Source organism: Dicentrarchus labrax, unplaced genomic scaffold (assembly GCF_905237075.1).
Source record: "Dicentrarchus labrax unplaced genomic scaffold, dlabrax2021, whole genome shotgun sequence".
NCBI lineage: Eukaryota > Metazoa > Chordata > Actinopteri > Moronidae > Dicentrarchus > Dicentrarchus labrax.
In genome coordinates this window covers 17432911-17453541 of record NW_026136718.1, presented here as the reverse complement: position 1 = coordinate 17453541, position 20631 = coordinate 17432911, and the positions used below count along the sequence as shown (strand labels likewise).

At 42.1% G+C, this 20631-nt stretch overlaps 1 protein-coding gene across 1 annotated transcript in view; it reads right to left on the bottom strand.

Annotated features, from left to right (window-relative positions):
* Window positions 1–125: 125 nt before the first annotated feature.
* agbl4 (AGBL carboxypeptidase 4) overlaps window positions 126–20631 on the bottom strand; it is a 258636-nt gene continuing 238130 nt past the window's right edge. Inside the window, exons 10-13 of the mRNA XM_051376359.1 lie at window positions 13342–13494; window positions 9829–9991; window positions 731–824; window positions 126–566 (exon numbers count right to left, since the gene is read on the bottom strand). Of these exons, the coding sequence (XP_051232319.1) occupies window positions 461–566; window positions 731–824; window positions 9829–9991; window positions 13342–13494 (516 nt within the window). The 3' untranslated portion in view covers window positions 126–460. The remainder of the gene's footprint in view (window positions 567–730; window positions 825–9828; window positions 9992–13341; window positions 13495–20631) is intronic.

Below are 20631 nucleotides of genomic sequence, written 5' to 3'. Positions count from 1 at the left end.
TTAATGTTCTGTGTCTTGCAATAAGAGTGCAAAGAGGCATTATTGAGTGATTAAGTGTTTAATAGCTAATTATAATACCAACAGTGGTAATAACACCATCCAAAAAAAGTCATTAAACAAGTCGGTAACAGATGGGAAGCATGCATTTATTCAATATATGAACAACATAAAAAAAAAAGGAGCTGCTCAATGAAGGCCTCAGATGGAATTTAGGTGCGTAACCAGTCTGTCTTCCCTTGGCATTCAGTAGTTCACATTTTATAGTTTAGAATCAAATAACCCAGGAGGGAACTTGTTCTGATTTTAGTCCTGCAAGTACCAGTCATCCCACTGTTACAAATCTGTGAAAATAAGTCTTTATAGCCAGGGAGATGTGGAGCTTCTAAAGGCAATGAAGTGTGAAGGATCCTCCTGCTACGGTGCTCCGCATTTTATACATGCTCAGTCTGCGTCCGTCTGTCTAGTGCCTGACACCCTGGCTCTTCTCCCTCTCTCTGTCTGCTGTGTCTCTGCCAACACCATTGCCCTTTCCATTACTGTCGCCTGTGTGGGATTTCAACTCAGAACTGCAGACAAAAACATATTAATATGAATGACTAAGATGGTACGATACAGTTCAGGAAATAGCAAAACAAAAGTAGGTTCAATTGAGTATGAACAACATGAAAATAATATTTGGACAACTGATTCAATTTCACATTCATTTATTCATAATGCCATACTGCTTTACCTTTGAATATGAATTGGTCTGTTGTCCTTGATGAGGTTGTTGAGTTTGTAGTAATCCAGGAAGGTTCGAGCCACATTCCTGCCCAGCTTCATGTCTGAGGACGGGGAGTTAAAGCTCATGTCTTGGATGGGCCTCAGGTAACATTGCTCAAAACATTTCCTACATCAGTGGTTCCCAAACCGGATGGTGGCCCTTTAGGGGAGGCACAGAGCAACTGCTCTGCATGGTGGAGTGAAAGTTAAAGCTGCACAGAGAATGATCACCTGATTCTGCAGTGTCTCTGTATTCAACCACGGACAGTACATAACTACACAGAAGTGTATTAAACCTGCATTCTTACTTTTGGCCAGCAGGGGCCGGCTCCATGGGCTGCAAAGTAGAGTTTTATGACCCGACTTCTCACTTGATTTATTATCTTAGTAACAGTTCCCTAATAAGTTTATGGTCTCAATCTCTAGTTTCAGTCTTCTTCCAAACAGCATGATGTTCATTTAGTAAAATATGGTCCAATTTAGAGTAAAATAGATGATAAAGCAGCGTATGCTTTAGGGCGTGGCTACCTTGTGATTGACAATTCGTCCAGAGCACCTCATGAAACTCAGATCAAACTGTCAAACTAGGCAGCGCTGATCAAATATGAATCTGAATGTCATTGCATAGCTCATTGTTCATCTAATATCTTCTTAGAAACATACAGTATTTTAGTGCTGTTTATCTGTAAAATCGAAAAAATGTGTGACCAGGCGAGCACCATTATTTCCTGCAACAAATGAGCAACTCAATTCGCAGTACGTCACTGCTGCTGGCTCCAATAAAACAACATGGCGATGACCATAACACCAAACTCAAGGCTTCAAAACAGTACTCCACAAACCAACAGGTGACATCATGGTAGGTTTACAGCTTGCTATGACAAATCATGAATGTGATTCATTTGGGATCCCTGACCCTTGAAAGCCGTAAAATGTTTTTGTTCATGAGAGATTTTGTTCAATGCCCACAGTCCTGGATAACGCTAGAAACTCAGAGTAAACTAAAGTTTCCAACAGTCTAGAAGGAGGGTGATAAATTAATGAAGATGTGAGACATTCATAATAATATCTGTGATGTATATTTGCGTGACACATTCAAACCACTAAATCTCCACCTAGGTTTTGGACATGTTTAACATAAAGTAATATTTTCTAAAAGCCTTTCAAAAATCCCCTCTGTCATGACCAACACACCCAGCGAGGTATAGTAAATAAACTGAGGACTAGCGACGGGAGAAATGAGCAGCGTAAATTCTCAAGGTACAACGCACTGCGTTCTGAATTAAGTGGAGCTAAATCAACTGCATTTCATTCACGTCAGCCAAATGCATGATGCTGGTATGAATCACACAAAAGCAATTACTTATACACTGAGGCCTTATTTAAATTCAGAGGTAAGTGCACACATCATCCCCCTGCCCAATTGTCCCTCCCTACATTAGAGCCAATATCAATAACTTCACTGCTTTTATAAAACAGCTGAGCGTCTATGAGTGCTGTTGCCAAGCTTGTGATCATTAGGCCAGTAGAGCAAGTAATGATGACAATCAGGTTCAGGGTAATGAAGAAGTAGAGAACAGAGAAGCACAGAATACCAGCAATGTTTCCAATCACCAAGACTGAGGATTTAGTAAATACAGATAAATAAGAACAGTGTCTCTAACAGAACTAAATTTCATCTGGTCACTGAGGCGAGGGGACTGGAAAAACACAATTGATCAATATCAGCTTCCAATCTATACAGGACGTACATACATACTGTTCATATAGATCCCAACAAAAACATAAAGGTCTACGTCGAGGCATTGATGTTCAGCTGCCTTCATCCTTCACCAGGCTGGAACATGATGGAGCAACACAGAGACATAATCTATCACCTTCCCATGTCATTACCTTGTTGATACTCAGATACGGCCTGTCATCCACTGGACTATCTATCTGTCACAGCTGTGTGATTGAAACAACTGGCATACAGACAAAGATTTTAAAAAAAGATGGAGATTCTGTCATTTTTATTTTTATTTTCTAGTTTCTCGTAATGATCAAAAAATGACCTGAGCTACATAAATCCTGGTTGCTATAAAGGTGAACATCTATTGTCCAAAAGCTGTTAACTTGTAAACCATCCATCCTTGGTTTGAATGCGCTGTCTGGGCGTACACTTCAGGCTTTGTACTTCGTAATTTGTCAAGCAACACACACGCACACAAACGCACAGACACACAAACAAATAGACAAGCATAAAGGTACACAAGTTAGGCCTGCAAATATGTAAGCAAGCCCCTCTGTAGCAGGTCTGTCACCTTGGCCTTTGAGGGTGTGTTCTTGCAAATGTTCGGGAGTCTGCACAGGACTTCATTCTTCACTCCACAGGCTGATGGCAACGCTCTCCACACGACTCCGGAGTCTATGTTTACACCCCATCTGGCTGTTTGTCTGTGAGTCCTGCATCAGGCCAAACTTGCTGTGTGTGTGTGTGTGTGTGTGTGTGGATGGACCTCACAGTCTGTCTCATTACTGCTAGCTGATGATACTGATTAAGTTAAGATAAAACTAGAGATGAACAAACTAAGGTTACGTCCTTCCGAATCTTGCTTTTATGCTAATTTGAAAGTGTTACAGTTCTAAGTGAGACTGAGAGTCTACAGCCATACTAGCAGCACAGCTGTGCTTCTACGTCAGGATGTTATCTCACAAAAACAATGCAAACATGCTGATATTTGGCAGGTATAATATTTTTCATGCTCAACATCTTAGTTTAGCGTGTTACCATGCAATACAGTTAAAGTACTGCTGAGGAATGTTTTTAGTTTTTTGCAAGTATGAAGCCACGTTAGACAAATTAAAATTTTAATCTGATTAGATAGAAAGTTAAGTGATTACCAAATTACAGTTATTTCTTACGTGGACATGAATGTGTATATCAAATGTCATGGCAATAACAAAAAGAGCCATTTTGGCCCCAAAAAAATCTGTCTGGGGCTGCAAAACATATTTCAGGCTTAGAATACTACTTTCTCGGCAGATCAAACATAAGTAAGTCAGCAGCCTTGGTGGTGAAAGCAACAAATCTGTCCATGCACTATTAAATTCTCTATTTTCCTTCGAGTTTTATCTTTTTGGGATTTGGAATCCAGAACTAGCCTAGCTAGGGAGACACAACACTATTAGAGGAAAAGGCGCCAGATCAGGACGTAACATATGACGCACATTTTGACGAAATGATCAAACTGTTTTTTTGTTCAGTGTGTAATTGGCTACACATGTTTATCCTCCTCTGGGAAGCATGAATGTCTGCACATGGCTAAAAATAACTAGTATGATTTGAATGTAGGTAATTATTAATGTACTAGTTGTTGTTGTTATGAGGTGATATACTGATACACAGTCACAAGGACACACACTCTGTATACTGTATATATAAACAAACACACTGCCCTTGCATCCTTGACATCTTCATTCTGACCTCAGTAAAGTTTTTGGTGTTTTCCTCCGTTCTCTTTCATCAGCCGAGCTCGGTGCCAGTCCTGAGCTCTTTGGCCAGGCACGCTCAGCGACAAAAATATCTCCCGGACCCCACCGTGCGCAGATGGCCTCTCAGCTTGGCTTGTCACGACTCACCGTCTATTACAGGAGGTTTTGTGATGGACGGTCAGCTTCTGAAGGAGAACTTCATCCACAGGGCGAATGGTCGGAGGCACAGAGGATGCCCTGACTGCTGTCTGGCCTGTTGCCGGGGGAAACCGTAGGGCCTGGAACAAGGCTGCTGCTGCTGCAGCAGGAAGTGATGCGTGCAAGAGCCAGGGAACAGTCGGTGGGCTGTAGCTTGGAAGACAGAGGTGGGTGGCAGTGGAAAAACTTAAGCTGCTTTAGTCTATATCTAGGCAGCCTCCTCTGAATCAACACATACGTTAATACTGACAATATTATTAATACTGTATCATCAACTTAACTGAATCACAAAGCATTACCATAATTGTTGTATAATTATCATTCAGCTCTAGAGAGGTCAGAGAGCTGTATGTATCAGCTTCACACGAAACCTCAGTGAATGCAGCCTGTCAGCAGCTTGCCTGCCTGTCACTGAGGTGTGTGAGGTGTATTCTTTAACATCTCGGTACACTTAACAGTCTTGTCTAATCAATAGCAGGTCATTGTAATGGCTCAAGGGCACGCCAGCTTAAGTGCTGATGAGATACGGGGCACACGAGACAAAGGGGACGGGGACGTCATTACTTGTTTACTGCAGCTGTTTACTGTCAGCACGGCATTTAGCGGCTTTCACCGTCATGTCCCTCGTGCCTGGTCCTGGCAGACAGACAGACAAGGTGATGATCAGACAACAAGGCCCCCAGTGGTAAAATGGACAAGACACACGAAGAATGCTGTCCAGATCGGATGGGAGTTAACAAGGAGACAAGCAAGGGGACATTCAAGCCATCAATATGGGCCACTGACAGGTCCTGTCACGACACTGACACGTTGAGAACTAATTATCAATGCTAATTAAGAGGCTAGTCAACAACAGCAATACAGAAAGGGACATTTTTGTCCCCAATAGATGATTCACCAGATTCAAAGACCTCACGTCCTGTTGCCCAAAGGGACAAACAAGGGCTGATTTAAATCCCTGACAGGAAGAACTGTCATTGCCAAGGAGACAAGCTCGGAAGTAAAGTAAACTGAAATAAGGGTGGCTCATTCTAAGGTAAGGTATATTCAGGTGATTATACACTAATGAAAACAGACCTATGAATATTATATTCCATTTCTGCCAATAGATCCTCCTGAATGTTACACACTGGACCTTTAAACTATCTCTCTTCAACTGGCATTTCAAACACTTTGAACTTTTACACTTCAACAGACAGCTCAACTGCTTTCATCTCTTATTGTTTAGCTGGAGAGTTCATCTACTCCATCTTCCAAGTGTGACTGACACTTCAAGTTCAATCACACTTGATAATTTCAATTAATCTCAGTGCTTGAACTTCGATCTTAAAGGTCCAGTGTGTAAGCTTTAGTGGCATCTAGCACTGCCGTTGAAGATTACAATTCCCTCACCCCACCTTCCTGTTCAGAGTGTGTAGGAGGTACTACGGTGAGTAAGCCAGTGTTTAGTTTGTCCGTTCTGAGCTACTGTAGAAACATGGCGGTTCAACCTGGAAATAAAAAAGTATCATTCTAAGGTAACAAAAACACAACAATTCCTATATTCAGGTGATTATACACTAATAAAAACATAGCTATGAAATGATCCATGTCAGCCAATAGACCCTCCACTTCCACTTCTGTCATTATTGTGACCGTAAATGTTTCAGCTGTGGGCACACTTATATTTTATTCTGAAAATCTTGCCTTTCCTAGTTAGCACGGTATTTCCAAACTTTCTCAGAGTCTTCATGAACATCAACTTTCTTACCATACACACCAGTGGATATGTGTTTGTGAATCTTTGTGAGTGCTCATGTGAGGACACCTGTTTATCTGAGCATAGCAACAATATTTGTGCAATCAACTGTGTGTATAAAGGTGTGTGTCAGTGTGTCTGCTTGCTTGCATGTGTGAGCACCTATCCATTTGTGCATATCTGTGTGATGTGATGTGTATGATGTGTGGTAGTGAAGCATATTTGCCTCCAAGCTATATCATTTGCATACTTCTCACAGCCTGTCCACTGGGTGTCAGGATCACTGATGCATACTGTGTTCTACTGGCAGCTCTGGTATTCACGGAGTCCCACTGTTATGGCGAGGTGCACGTCTGGGTGTTGCTGCTTTGACAGACAGACATCACACACACAAATGTAGAAAATGAGTATAATATAAGTGTGTTATTTTTTTCACATTTAGGACTAGTCAAAGCCGGCTGCACTAGCTGTCAATCCGTGATGTACTGGTATTGATGCGTCTTCGAGTTAGCCAATGTCACACAGTCCTGCTGGATGACCAAACCCCGATGCACTTGACAATAGATGTGGATCAATTGAGTGAAATTCTTTGATCTTTTTAAAGACTGGAGGGACAGCTGATGAATGCTTGTGTGCTTATATATTTATGTAGAAATGACTTACATTTGTTGGCCTATTCAATAAAGGCTGAAGTTCTCTGTTAATTTAACATCGAGTATTGACAAATGGAAAATAAAAACTGTTTTATATATATATTTTGTTCAAAAAAGAACAAAATATAAGTAAATAATTCAAAATAATTCTTTGATAAGAAGACCACTGTTTCAGAAGCCTTTGCATGTCTTTCTTTACTGAAGGAAAACAGCAAATTTGCAGAAATCTAAAAAAACTAATGTAGGTCTTTCTCTCTGACGAAGTTAGAAGTTTGAAAATCTTGAAAATTTGCACGTCTGTACTATGACAGAAAAAAAGCTCAACAAAGCGCAAAATCTTTTAGGGAAGAGTTGCAGCCTGAATGGCTTTCAAAAGTTTTGGAATAATTCTTCAAAGTCATAGAGAATACTGTCTCTCCACAACCCAAAAAAAGCACACACACATAAACAGACACACCTACTAGGTAAGTAGGCCTCCAAAGCTCACATAAATACATGTACTGAGCACACACATAATGGAAAGCGTCAAGCTGAGTTTTGAACATGGTCCCAGATTCTCGCAACCTTGATCCATTTCACTTTTCGGTACAAACTTCAGAGTTTGAACTGGTAGGTCCATCCCAAAATGCAGGTGGACAATGAAAATAGAAAAAACCTGCAGGAAACTAGCAGGCCAAAGTGTTTCATTATAGTTCCGGGAGATGGGATGTCAGTGAGACTGGGATTTAACTAGCTGAAACTAACTAAAGAGAGACGCATACGTACAGAAGTAGGTACGCGGATACATGGAAACACACATACACGAACACACAGGTGTTTAATGACTAGAGGACGAAGAGAAGACAGACACAATAGAGGTTGTCCCTGCTGTTTCAGAGAAGAGGATTCTCAGCTTGACTAAATGATATAATGAGCTGTTGTGTTCTGGGTGACGAGATGAGAGGAAAGGACAGAATAAAGGACAGAGGAGGACATGAGAGGAAGAAGACAGGAGAGATCAGAAAACAAATACAGACACACACGCTGCATAACGCCTTTCTCTGAGCACCGTCAAACTGTGACAAAAGTCTTAAGGTTAAGATTTCAATTTTGGTGGATACAAGTCACAGCGGTGGAGAAGGGGAGTCAGCAGAGATGAAAGGGTAAGGCTGGCATGTTTGGAAGGTGGAAAGAGTTAGGGGCCCAGGTTATTATTCATTTGTCATGTATTAGTTTAGAGGCCTGTGTGTGTGTGTGTGTGTGTGTGCATCAGGTGAGAAAGGTGGAGGGGGGGCGTTGAGATGCTAAAGGTCTCTGTTGATGATTTGCACGCTCCATCGAGCTGACTGCTGGGGCGTATAAAGCGACATGGTCGGTTCCTTCAACCTGCCTGACCCCAATCTCCACTCTACACCAGGTCCCCGTGCTGCCTGCCCACCCTGTGGAGCCCCTCCTCCTTGTACACCTCCCCTTCGGGACAGCCACTCACACACACACACACACACACACACACACACACACACACACACACACACACACACACACACACACACCTCCTTAAAAACAAAAAAGATCAAGGAAGTCCTCCCACAAGGGCTGAGTTTTTGACCTTCAGGAAAAATGTCTCCTCTGTGCACACATAGATGCTTAAAACCTGGCTCCCCGTTTCTTATCTTGCTCTGAACCCAGTGCCGCCAGCTTGACTGACAACACACAGTGGAATTTGTTATGTGCTGCTTGATGGTCATAACAGCAAGAAAAGTCTCCTCAATGTAAGGCTAACTATTTGTTTGTGGCTGTGGTGGTGTCCTGTTTTTCCATTTGGGCATCACAACTGTAATGCAAAGACCTGTTGTCTTTGCATAAAGATGTTGTAGAAGCGTTAAAGTGATGAGCGAATGTAGAACACACACACACACACACACACACACACACACACACACACACACACCACATCATAATATGCACAAGTTAGTTTGAGTTTCTGCTTAAGGAAAAATACCAGGTATGTTTTTTCCAGCTTCTCACAAAGCCTCATTGTTCACAGGATACCATGAATCCTGTGTCACCTCTTCCACAGATTTACAATTATCTATATGCAGAATTGATCTGAATGTTACTAACTTTCTGTGTGTGTATGAATCGGACATTTATGTTGAGTCAGACTGTGCCAGCTCTTAGCACTAGAGGGCACTAGGGCTACGTCTATATCCACCCTCCTCTCCACCTGCAGAATATGTGTAGGAGAGCACATACTTTTCATGTGTAGGGTCCTTATCGCCCTCTCTAAATCTCTCTTTCTCCCTCTTCTCACTCACTCTATCGGTAAGATCAGACCGCCATTGGCCGGCTCTCAGGAGCTCTTCAGCCCCGAGAAGGTCAGCTGAAGGAAAACTTCCTCCCATCTGGCTCCATTAACGCACCTGTGACCTTCGGTTCCCGTGACGAATGTACGTGTGTGCTGCAATGTGTGTGTGCACGATTGTAGTCGACAGGAATCATATTTGTTCCATTGTTCCATTGTTTATCGCAATCAAAGCCTCAACTGCACGCACACACAGAATCACATATGCCAACACAATCCCCTCTCTCCTGTTTCCTTTGTAAATGAAATCAATAGACGCAGCTATCACATCCCTATTCTGTCACTGCACATCTGTCGCAACAAGAGGCAACAAAAGAGCAACATGGTTTTCTAGTAAGTACACATGACCTGACATAAAAACACACACACACACACACACACACACACACACACACACACACACACACACACACAACCAGGAACACAAATATTAAAATAATGACTCCAATGATTACAAGATCAATTGGCTCGATTTTAGTGGGAGATTGTTACTCTGTGTGTGTGTGTGTGTGTGTGTGTGTGTGTGTCTGTAAGAGACAAGGAGAGAGGAAAAACAGACACAATAGAACATAACTGCTGCTCTCTACACTCTATATAACTATATCTTCACACACACACACACATACACATACACACAGATTATATATGTTGAAGGATACAAGTCTCCTCAGTGTAGGGCACAGGAGCGGTGCTGCCAGCTGTCATGTAGCTGTAGAAGGACACCTCTAGAGTGTAGCAGTAGGACGTGTCATCAAGGAGGCCACCGAGGAACCGTCTCCCAGTACCGGCCTTCACCACATCTCTGTTGAAGGACGTGTTTGACTAGAGGAACACACACAAAAAGATAACAGTTAGACTAATAGTTAGAGAGAGGACACTTCAGTGAGAGGATTTGGTTTCAAGTCTTTGTGTCAGCAAACATCCACCCTGTTAAGCATCTTTGAGCAAGACTCCAGAGTCTGGAGAATTTCCCTATGGAGATCATTAGCCCCAACTATGACATATAACCTTAAATACCTCCATAGATCCTGAACACCTCCAAAGAAATTGTTGAGTTTAGTTTTTTTTGTGTGTGTTTCCCAGCTGAAACATTCCAAAATAAAAGAATTAGAAAAGTACTTGAAAACCTGAATGACAGATTATTTTTCAAACACATTTATCAAGAAGATATTGCTTTTGTATTTTTGTGTCCCAGTTTACACATCACTGTCCTTTAAAAAAAGTCTACACTGCACAGTTGTACGCTATGGTGGAAATGGGTCTGTTACTGCCAATTTCTGAAGAATCACAAAAGGACTATTGTGTCGGGTAAATCTGCGAACACCTATGAGGTTTGAAGCAGCTTTGTAATAGAACTGCGAAGAACCAAACAGCAGGCAGAGAAACAGCTAAGGGGCTAGATGTTTCCCTCAGGAGTTGGTAGTGACCAAAACCAGAGCTAAAAGAAGAGTGAATATTGGACTCATCATATCATAAGGTGGACTGAAATATGTCTCCAGATGAATGTTGATGTTTCTTCATGTCTGCTGAACTGTTTGGTAACAAGTTTATCAACATACAACTCAACTTAAAAGGTGATCAGAGGTGGTTTCCACTGCCTCCAAAAATCTGTTATTATATCTGTTTAAGGATTTCTGAAAGCACTGTATGTTAGACATTTTTCAGTTGGGGGCAGTTGCTAAACTTAAACTAATTAAAACAATGTATATGTTTTTCTTTGGGGTCTATAATATTTGTCTAACTGCGTGTGTCTAAAGTACATTACTACTGTTGAAAAAGGAAAAAAACAAAACATCTGTCAATTTCGACTGACATGTCTCATCAGTGAAAATGCATTAACACCCAATAATTTGTTTCTCAGCAACTTGCAGCAGTAAGCCTCTCCTGGTTCCAGGGCAAATTATGAAGGGTACAGTAGTTATTTGAACAGATTCACGTCATACAATGTCATTACAAAGATTGGCTGTAAATGGCTGCAGAAGAAAAAAAAACCCACATCCAGTCTATTTTGGGTTTCAGTGTGTCAGCTATACTACACAAATACGACGCTGTCTCGGGAAGAGTGTGGAAAAAGTTTCCATTCACTGTCACTCCACTCTGCTGCAGTGAGAGTTGCCTTGCTGAAATGCAGACTTGGCGGCCGCAGCCACCAGTGGGAGTTTGCCATGATTGTGTTGGGCTGCTGCTGCTGCTGCTGCTGCATTGGGCTTTAGGTAGTGCTGAATGGGCAGAGGGACATAAGCACAGTGAGGGAGATGACCCCTGGGCCAGCTGTCACACAAGCAATACAGAGCGAGAGAGGGAGAGAGAGAGAGAGAGAGAGAGAGAGAGACATAAATTCTCCTGAAATAGCGTTTTACTCGTCCTTTGTAACACTGCGTATACTCCATATAGACATTGACAATCAGTGACATTTCCATACATGTGTGGGTGAACATTCACCTGTCTGGCTTGTCCCTGTATCGAGGTTGGCACTGAGTGTCAATGGGCAATAAAGGTTATTCTTTATGATGTGTGTAAGTGGCTCTGCAATGAAATGTCACTGTCAGTGAGAAAACGAAGGTCAGTGGTAGTGACACAGGGCTGAGAGAAGATGGTTTGGTGGATAATCTACCTATATGAAAAGGTGTCATTAGGCTTTGCATGTGAGGATCATCGCAGTCAGTGGATAGATGGATGGGTTTTCTCTCAGATGCTCTTCTCTCTACCATTCATATCCAATACTACTAATTTTATTCCTTGGTTTTCCCCATCTCGCTGCCCTCAGTCAACACAGTCCAAATAAACCCAGTTTCAGCCACCTCAGAGAGTGTTAGCAGAATACCAGCACTGCTCAAACTGCTGAATATCCTGGCCTACTTTTACAGTACTGTGCTTCGTCATGACCTATACAGTGTTTGCTATTTCTGTTTTGCACATACGTACAGTATAAATGCATATTCATATTAATGACTACATGTCTGGGAAATGTTTTATTACATACTGTATCTCTGTTCTGTGTACAGATTGGAACTGATAAGATTTTATTAATACCAATGCTGTTATTGATTCTGGTTATTACTTTAGGTTCTCAGCATAAGCGCAGATGCTGAGAACCTATGAGAGCCATGACTCTTTCTTGTTGCCTGTTTCCAGCAGGGTAGACGCTTGTTTGACGCCATTGTTTTTGCAACTGTCAGAACAACATGCCAGCATCGATTAAAAAAACGGATACGCTTTGAGGCATATGATAGCTATGGATTGGAGAATTTGGAACCGTTTCTCGATTCTCATTCCTACTTCTGTGCATCTGTAGGATCTTTTTAGAACTGCAACTTCACTTAAAATCCATGTTATTTCACACGTTTTTTGTTTATATTCTAACCTTCCTCTAACTTATTTACAGTATATTGATAATTCACAGCTTACTTCATACCTTACTTTATCTCATACATAATTTCCAGTTATATATTTTTTTATCCTCAAGGACTTCTGCCACCAATGCTGCTGTTTTGGCACACCAAAACTTTGCATACCTACCTAATGCTGAATTTCCACTGTATTTTTAACATAATTCATACCTTTTGAAATATATTCTAATAATTTAACTGAATTGTTAGGGTTTATAAAATTTCACCCTCTCATCTTTTATACTCTTTTTATTTAATACTCCCCTCACCTCCTCTCTTTTGTGGTCAAGGTGAGAATGTTTGTGTGCAGCTGGAATACGCTCCTTTCTTCTGCACACAAATAATTCAACGCCTGCTGTGTGTATGTATGTGTGTGTGTTTACATTTACACTCACATGTGTGAGCTGGGTTCACAATGTGTTGCTAATTATTACATACTGTACACGCAGTCTGAATATATTTTTTTCTCACCTGAAACCCACTAAGCACTTTTTTCAATCAACACCTCACACAGTAACACACATTTACACCTGGGAGGTGCCCGGTGCAACCAAGGTCTTCAACTGTGTGCCACTAAGAGTGCAGCAGGTGGCAATTAAGAGCCACACTGACCACCACCTCACCAGTAGTTGCTGAGATAGGACTATTTCATGTTCTCGTTCCGAGCTAGCCCAGGGACTGAAGCTGGTCAAATTCGGCTCCTAAACCCAGCTCTCTGGTGTGTTTGTGTGTGTGTGTGTGTGTGTGTGTGTGTGTGTGTGTGTGTCTGTTTGTGTGACTTACAAAGGAGAAGTCCGGTGCATTTTGGCACAGCAGCCTGGGGAAGACAGCCTGTCTGTGGACACGCTCCTCGTCCTCGAACACATTGCCGTACATAAAGCCATTCAGCATGGTGGAGTGGGCATGAACATCAATGTAGAACTCCAAACTAACTCTCTGATGCAGGAAAAGAGGGACGGAGGCAGTGAAAGAGAACACAGAGAGACACAGAGACACAGACAGAAGATAAACAAACAGCAGGTTAGAGGGGAAGGTGGGATATATTTTTCAGTTTGAGCAACAGTCCACACCAGTTTACCCACTGGGATTAAGGGAAGGCCTTTCTTTCTTTGACTGTCATGAGCAGAAGCTGTCACCCATGGGACGACTACAAACCCTCCAGACACTACAGACCGAGAATAAGTTTACTGCCTGAAAGGAGCCAACCACCCACACATAACTTCAATCAGACTGTCCTTCTGAAGGGCACACCTACAGTACATACATGAATGTAAGCAGAGATGGTGACAGTGTGAAGACACGTACACGCTCCCTCACGTGGATGTCACAGATTCATCACAAACTCCACACTTATTTATCAAGTTAATATTGACTTCATATGGAGTGTGTAATGCCTTTTCTCTCCAGTATACACTGTATAAAATGGATTTGATAAGATCTGTTTCTCTTGCTCGGCTCTGTTATCACTTAATCTACACACAAACACACACGCATACACAGACTTTTATCCTGATACATATAGGCAGCTTCCACAGACTTGACTTATTCTCCAACCTCTAACTATAACCCTCACTATGACATGTGGAGATGCAGGACTACCACAGTCCTGGATGACTGAAGGACCCATGTCAGGTATTTAATGCTCATAAAGGCTTGCAGTTTGAGAGATTTGACTTTGTTATCAAGAATGTAACGCAACAAAAATGCAGATTAGTGGTGCTGGAATTCCATTACTCAATAGAGCAACAACAGCTCTGTCTTACCTAGGGTGGTTGGAAGCTATGCATAACAATTTCATACTATATAGTGTATTGAGCGCAGTGAGTGTCAGTTTCTGAGTGTGCTGTGAATCAACATTGGGGCGGCTGTGGCTCAGGAGGTACAGCAGGTCTTCCACCAATCAGATGGTTGGTGGTTTGATCACCAGCTCCTCCAACTGAACGTTTCAGCAAGATACTGGACCCTAAATTGCTCCTGATGCTGTGCATGAATGAATTTATGTGTGAATGAATGTGGTATATAGTGTTAAAGTGCTTTGAGTGGTTGGAGGAAGCTAAACAAGTACAGGCCATTTATCATTGTTAATCCTCAATGCAACACACAAAAGAAATAGTGGAGCTGCTCACAGCTAGAAATAATTAAAACAAATTGAGGATGGTAGTGAGAGCCCCAGGAACACTTAAGAAAATAATAATAAAAAAAACCAACAAGTTTTAAAGACTTGGTCAAACATTTTGCGGTCTCTTCTTGACATTTTCTAATCTAAATTGGCAGGAGCGTTCCAAATTGCAGTATGATGTCCATCTGTGAATGTCTTGTATTATTTCATAGTATAGCATAAAACTGTAGAGAGTAAAAAGTACACTACAATAGACAAGTACAATATGGATAAAAGCACATTATATATACTTAATAGTGTTATCCATGTTATCATGTAGTGTGGAAATGGGCCATACATGTAGCTAGAATTCTAATTCACCCATCAGTGTAAATCATCTCCTAGTTACTTTACATAGACCATTGTATGACGTTAAATGATATTTAGCATATTCTTAATCCGTCCCCCATTGCCCACCACATTTATATTTGTACTAAATATGAAACATTTCACATTTTAGTTCAAGATTGCACTATATTCAGGTTGTTGCATAACTTAAAGAATATACTACAAGAAACAATTTAGCTGCATGTAATTTAAAATGATCTCAACCGCATAACCACAGAGCTGCTACATGTCTTTATCTCTGTTTTATTTGAATGGAGCAGCATGTAATTTTGAATCTGTGATCTTGCTGTGATACGATCTTATAGTCCGGTCTCCAAAAGAAAAAGCTGGTGCATTCCTTTAACCCCAAACCAGCCAAGATGTGAAGACCGGCAAAAAGACAGCACTTGGAAAAAATCTCCTTACTTCTATGGTCTTAAACTGGTTCTGAAAAGGGCAGGAATACAAGCACACATGCACGCGCACACACACACACACACACACACACACACACACACACACGCACACCCTCTGACCCTTAACTCAGGTGCAGCACTAACCAGCATCCCTCCTCTCTGCCTCCCCTCTCTATCTCATAACTCCATTCTCCTTCTGGTTTTATCCATCCACTCTTCTTCTTCCTCCTCTTTATCTCCCTCCCTTTCTCGCCGCTCATTACACATGCAGCACCACACCTTGTTCCCTGTGGGTCGTAAAGAGGAGGAGAGGAAGGGAAGAGTGAGAGGATGGAGAAGGAGAGGGCGAGATAGTGGGAGGTGAAGGGGAAGAAGGGAGGGAGAGCAGAGTGAGGGGAACAACAAAGACGGACAAAAGACAAAGAGAGTAAAACGATGCATATGGGTTTGTGACTGTGTGTGTGTGTGAGAAGAGGCAGAGGGGCAGGGAAAAGCAAACAGAAAAACATATAGAGATGGGGGTGCGAAAAAGAGAGAGAAAGAGAGGAAATAAGTACATAAAGACAAACACAGAGAGAGAAAAAGAGAGAAAGACGAGGAGAGATAGGGAGAGACATAGAGATGTGTGTACGGAGGTGTAGAGAGATTGACAGGAGAGAGAGAGAGAGAAAGAGAAAGAGAGAGAGAGAGGGAAGCGGTGCTTGGGCGGCCCGGGCGACGCAGTGTGCCTGTGTTTGAAATTCCGCTCACAGCCAAAGCAATTTCCTGGCGGTGGCTGTGCTGTCAGCTGCTTGGCTGGCTGGCGGTGAAATATGGTGGCTGGGAGTCAGCCGCTAGCAGCCCCCGACAACCTGATGGATGGAGCCCCAGAGGAGAGGAGCAGCAGCAGGAGAAGGTGGAGGAGGAGGAGGAGGAAGAGAAGGGGGGTAGAAGAGGACAGTGGGAGGGAGGAGAAGGGGGGAGAAACAACAGAAAAACAAAATCCAAAATAAGAGTAAGAAGAGGGGGAAAAAAACTAAATTCAGCCAACTGAGCAGTGGTGGTGAAGGGACGTAGACAGAGGGAGAAATATATAGAGACATAAAAGGAGAGTTAGATGAAAAGAAGAAAGGGAAGGGTAGGAGAAACAGAGAAGAGGGAGGGAGATGGGGGAATTTAGAAAGAGAGGGAAGTAGTGAGAGAGGTAGATTCAGCTCCATTAGGCAGAGGAAGGAGGGTGGAAGGAGCTCCAACCAACCAGCCAGGGTCTAGACGAGTTAAACCAGCCTAATAATCACCTGGGTCTCGTCCCTCTGGAGGAGATGCAGGCTGGGAGGAGGGGGAGAAGAATAAAAGGAGGAGGAGATAGAGGTGGACGGTTTGGAAGGAGGTTGATCAAAAGTGGCAGACTGAATATAACAGAGAGGTTAACTGGCTGTTACATGCTTACACAGAATCCCTGGGTGGAATTCTTTAATTTAAAATTTACTTTATTAACTCGGTTTGGAACTAATTACTCAAGATCAGTTGGATACGCTATATGGCCAAAAGTACGTGGAGAAAAATTACACTCATATGTGATTGTTGAACATCTCATTTCAAAACCAACTGCTATAATAGCGTACACTCCTATGGGACTGCTTTACACAAGATATTTGGAACTTGCCTTCGAGGATTTGCTGGAACTAATCCGTAAGAATCTGAGGCTGATTTGGGGCAATGTTCAACAGGGTTGAGGTCAGGCCAGTAGAGTCCTTCCACACCAAACTAGGAAATGAATCTATAGCTATTCTTTGAATGTTTAAATCACTTTTTGATTGTTTTTAATACACTAAAGCAATGGTTGGTGTAGTATCTGAAGCAATTATAAAAACTGACCAAAACTGCTTTGATGTCAATTGATGTCACACCCTCATGTAGCTACACTGCCATATCATACAAACTGAGGTGTTAAAGAATAAAAACAAACACATAAAGCTGAAACAATTGGTCAATTAATCGATTAGTCAGATGCTCCAAACAATTACACATTTTATACTTGTAAGTACATTTTTAAGCAAAAATCCCCCAAATTCCAGAGTTCCAGTTTCATAAATGTGAATATTCACGGTTTAATTTTAGTCTATTATATGAACTTAATCCGCTTTGGGTTTTGGACTGTTGGTCCAAGAAAGGAAGAAATTGGACATTGGACTGTAGGAAACTATGATGGGTATTTTTTACATTTTCCCCGCATTTTATTCAGAAAAAAGTTTAACCGATTACTCAAGAAAATAATCAGAGGATTAGCCAATAATGACAAGAAACATTAGTTACAGTCCTATTCGGAAAACCAATTGTTTATGGACATTGTTTCGTGTAAGTGGGAATTGCCATGTTGAAACAGGAAAGAGTTGTCCACAAACTATGGCCACAAAGCTAAACAGTGGTTTAAAATATCATTGTGTGCTATAGGATAAGCGTTTACTTAGTTGCCATTAAGGTGGCTGGTCCACACTATGTGGCTAAAAATGTCTGATATGTATGGCTGGAAGTATGTGAACAAAGGTGTCCACAAGGTGAAGGACATAAAGTCACATCCTGTTTGTAGTGGTTGAAGTTAAGTTTAGTCTGTCCCTGTCCTGCTTCTAACCCAGAAGGTTTCTCCTTCACAGCATCATGTGAAGGACAGTAGAAGAGCAGCAGTAACAGTAGTAACAGCCATGGAGCCCACACAATGTCATGTCCAGGCTTACTACAATACTCAGTTAATGCCCTGTCAATCAAACTGAGACGGTTCTGAAGGCCCCACCACTGTGATTGATGCTTCAATTAACAACCCGCTCTGACCTCCAGAATTGTTCATTTGAAATTGTAATTAAGCAATTAGGGGCAATTAAGAAACAGAGACTGCCGAATGAAAGTCAGAAGACAATTTGAGAGAGTGAGAGAGAGAAACAGAGAGGGGAGAGTGAGCTGTCCAAATTAAACCTCTCAGAGAGAAACAAAAGCCCCATCTCGCTGCAGAAACTCCAGGGAACTCTCAACTTGTGGTGAACTTGCAGCGGCCGCAAACAGTTTAGTGTAAAACCTAGAAGGTCAAACGAATGAATTTTGTCAGACAAGTACTTATCTCCTGCATATTAATTAGAGTCGGGTGCGGGGGGTGCTGTGAGGTCCGTAAATGCCGGCTTATCTTTACACGGAAAGGAAAAGGAGCTGATTGAAGCAGGATTACAAGCTCCTGAATAAAGCTCTTGGCATCAGCAGTATACCTTTTGAGGAGAAGGGAAACTGCTGCTTGTTCAAGAGAAGAAAGTTGAACTTACTTGCCATGTAATGCATATTATCCGACATTAAAATATTTATTATAATACCTATGGGAGGAGGGACATCCAACTGGGCTTTGAAGTGGGCCTGTGATTGGAGGGATGCCAATTAAGATCACCAAGTCACATCCCCTTTGTTACTGTTGCTAGGCCTGTCAAGCTTTCTGTTTTGACAAAGCACAAAGTTAACAATTATATCCTCTCTACACCCCTCTACCCACTCTCTCTCTTTCTCTCTCTCTAACCCCAACCGTTTAAGACAGACGGCCACCCACCTAGAGCCGGGCTCTGCTCCAGGTTTCTGCCGTGCCGCTGTCGCCAAGTGCTTGCTCCTGGTGGGAACTGTTGGGTCTCTGTAAATTATTTCATAAGGAGTACGGTCTAAACCTGCTAGCTGTATCACTTGATATTCCTAGTCATTTTCGCAACAACTTGTCTTTGATTTCAGACAGAGGTAGACAAAACCACACTTCCCTCCTTCCCCCTTCTCATCTGGCTGGCGACTGTTCAGCCAGAATCAGTTGTGGCTAGCTAGTTAGCTAATACTTAACTTTACTGCCCTTGGAAGTAACACTGGGATAGTATACTAACATTACTGTAGGTAGTAAACTAATGAGCCCGACATGCTAACATTTGCAGCTTACATTTGAGCAGACAAACACACTTTAATCAATTTCTTACACTTTTGCTCTTGTATTTCTGATTTTGGAGAGGGTCGAAAAGGGAAACCACCGTCCCAATAATAATATAAGACTATATGAATCAAACGCCGAAATACACATCACTTCCACAAGTGGAGAAATTCAGAGCCTGCTGTTCTTGTTAATGGTCCTAAACTATGATTGAACCACTGATGTTTAGAAGAGGAATTTAGCGAACAGTCAAATTCAAGGTAACTTCTACAGTATTCCAGTGGAGCCACCTGGGTGCGAATTTGTGTAAATGTGTGAGCATCAGATATTCATACTGAGTCAAACTTTCCCACACAAAAAGGATGGAAATAAAAACTGTCATATCACTTATACACTGTTAAACTCTACCCAACATTTCATTAGTTAGAGAAGCCAATTCAGGTCATGGGGGCACATGGCCAGTGACCCTCTAATGATGTAGCAATGACAGAACATGGCAGATGGCATGACCTGCTTCATGGACGAGAGTAAATGACACAAAACTCTCGCTCCGTCTGTCTCTGTCTCTCTCCTTCCCTCCCCCCTCCCTCACCCTCACCCTCTCCCTCTCGGTCTGTACTGTGCTCTCAAATTGATGGCAGTATTTGTCTGTTTATGAACACAGAGGTGACTTGTAATCAGCCTGAACGGGCGCAGGCAGCCCTTTGCTTCTGGCCTGTTAGTGCCACAGAAGCTGCCACATCTGTCGGGAGGGCCTGCCAGGAGAGTGGGAGAAGAAGTAGAGAAGGAGGGTGATAGGTACAGACAAGAAGAGATGATAAGAAAAGACAGAAAGGGGGAGCAAGAGGGGAGGTATTGAAAAAATAATTTGAACTATTATGTAAAAAAGATAATGTAAAAAGCCTGTGAACTAAGTTGAAAAAAAAAGCATAAAATTGAGTGTGAGAGCTTCATCTGTATCTTCCCCTGAAAAGTCGACAATTCAGCTTCAAACTGAAGGAGAATAAAGAGAGGGATGATGGAGGGATTGAAACGACGCAGGAATGATGGGGTAAAATTGGCCGTAAATCTCAGAAATGGATCAGAAATGGTTGGCTGACACCAGAGGACAACGCACATAGCGAGAGGAGAGAGAAGACAGGGAGGTAGAGAAAAAGACACAGATACACACAAAAAAACACACACAGACTGATTCGCAGCTTGACACATAAGGCAAATCTGACCGTTGAACAAAGAAAAAGAGACAGAGGCAG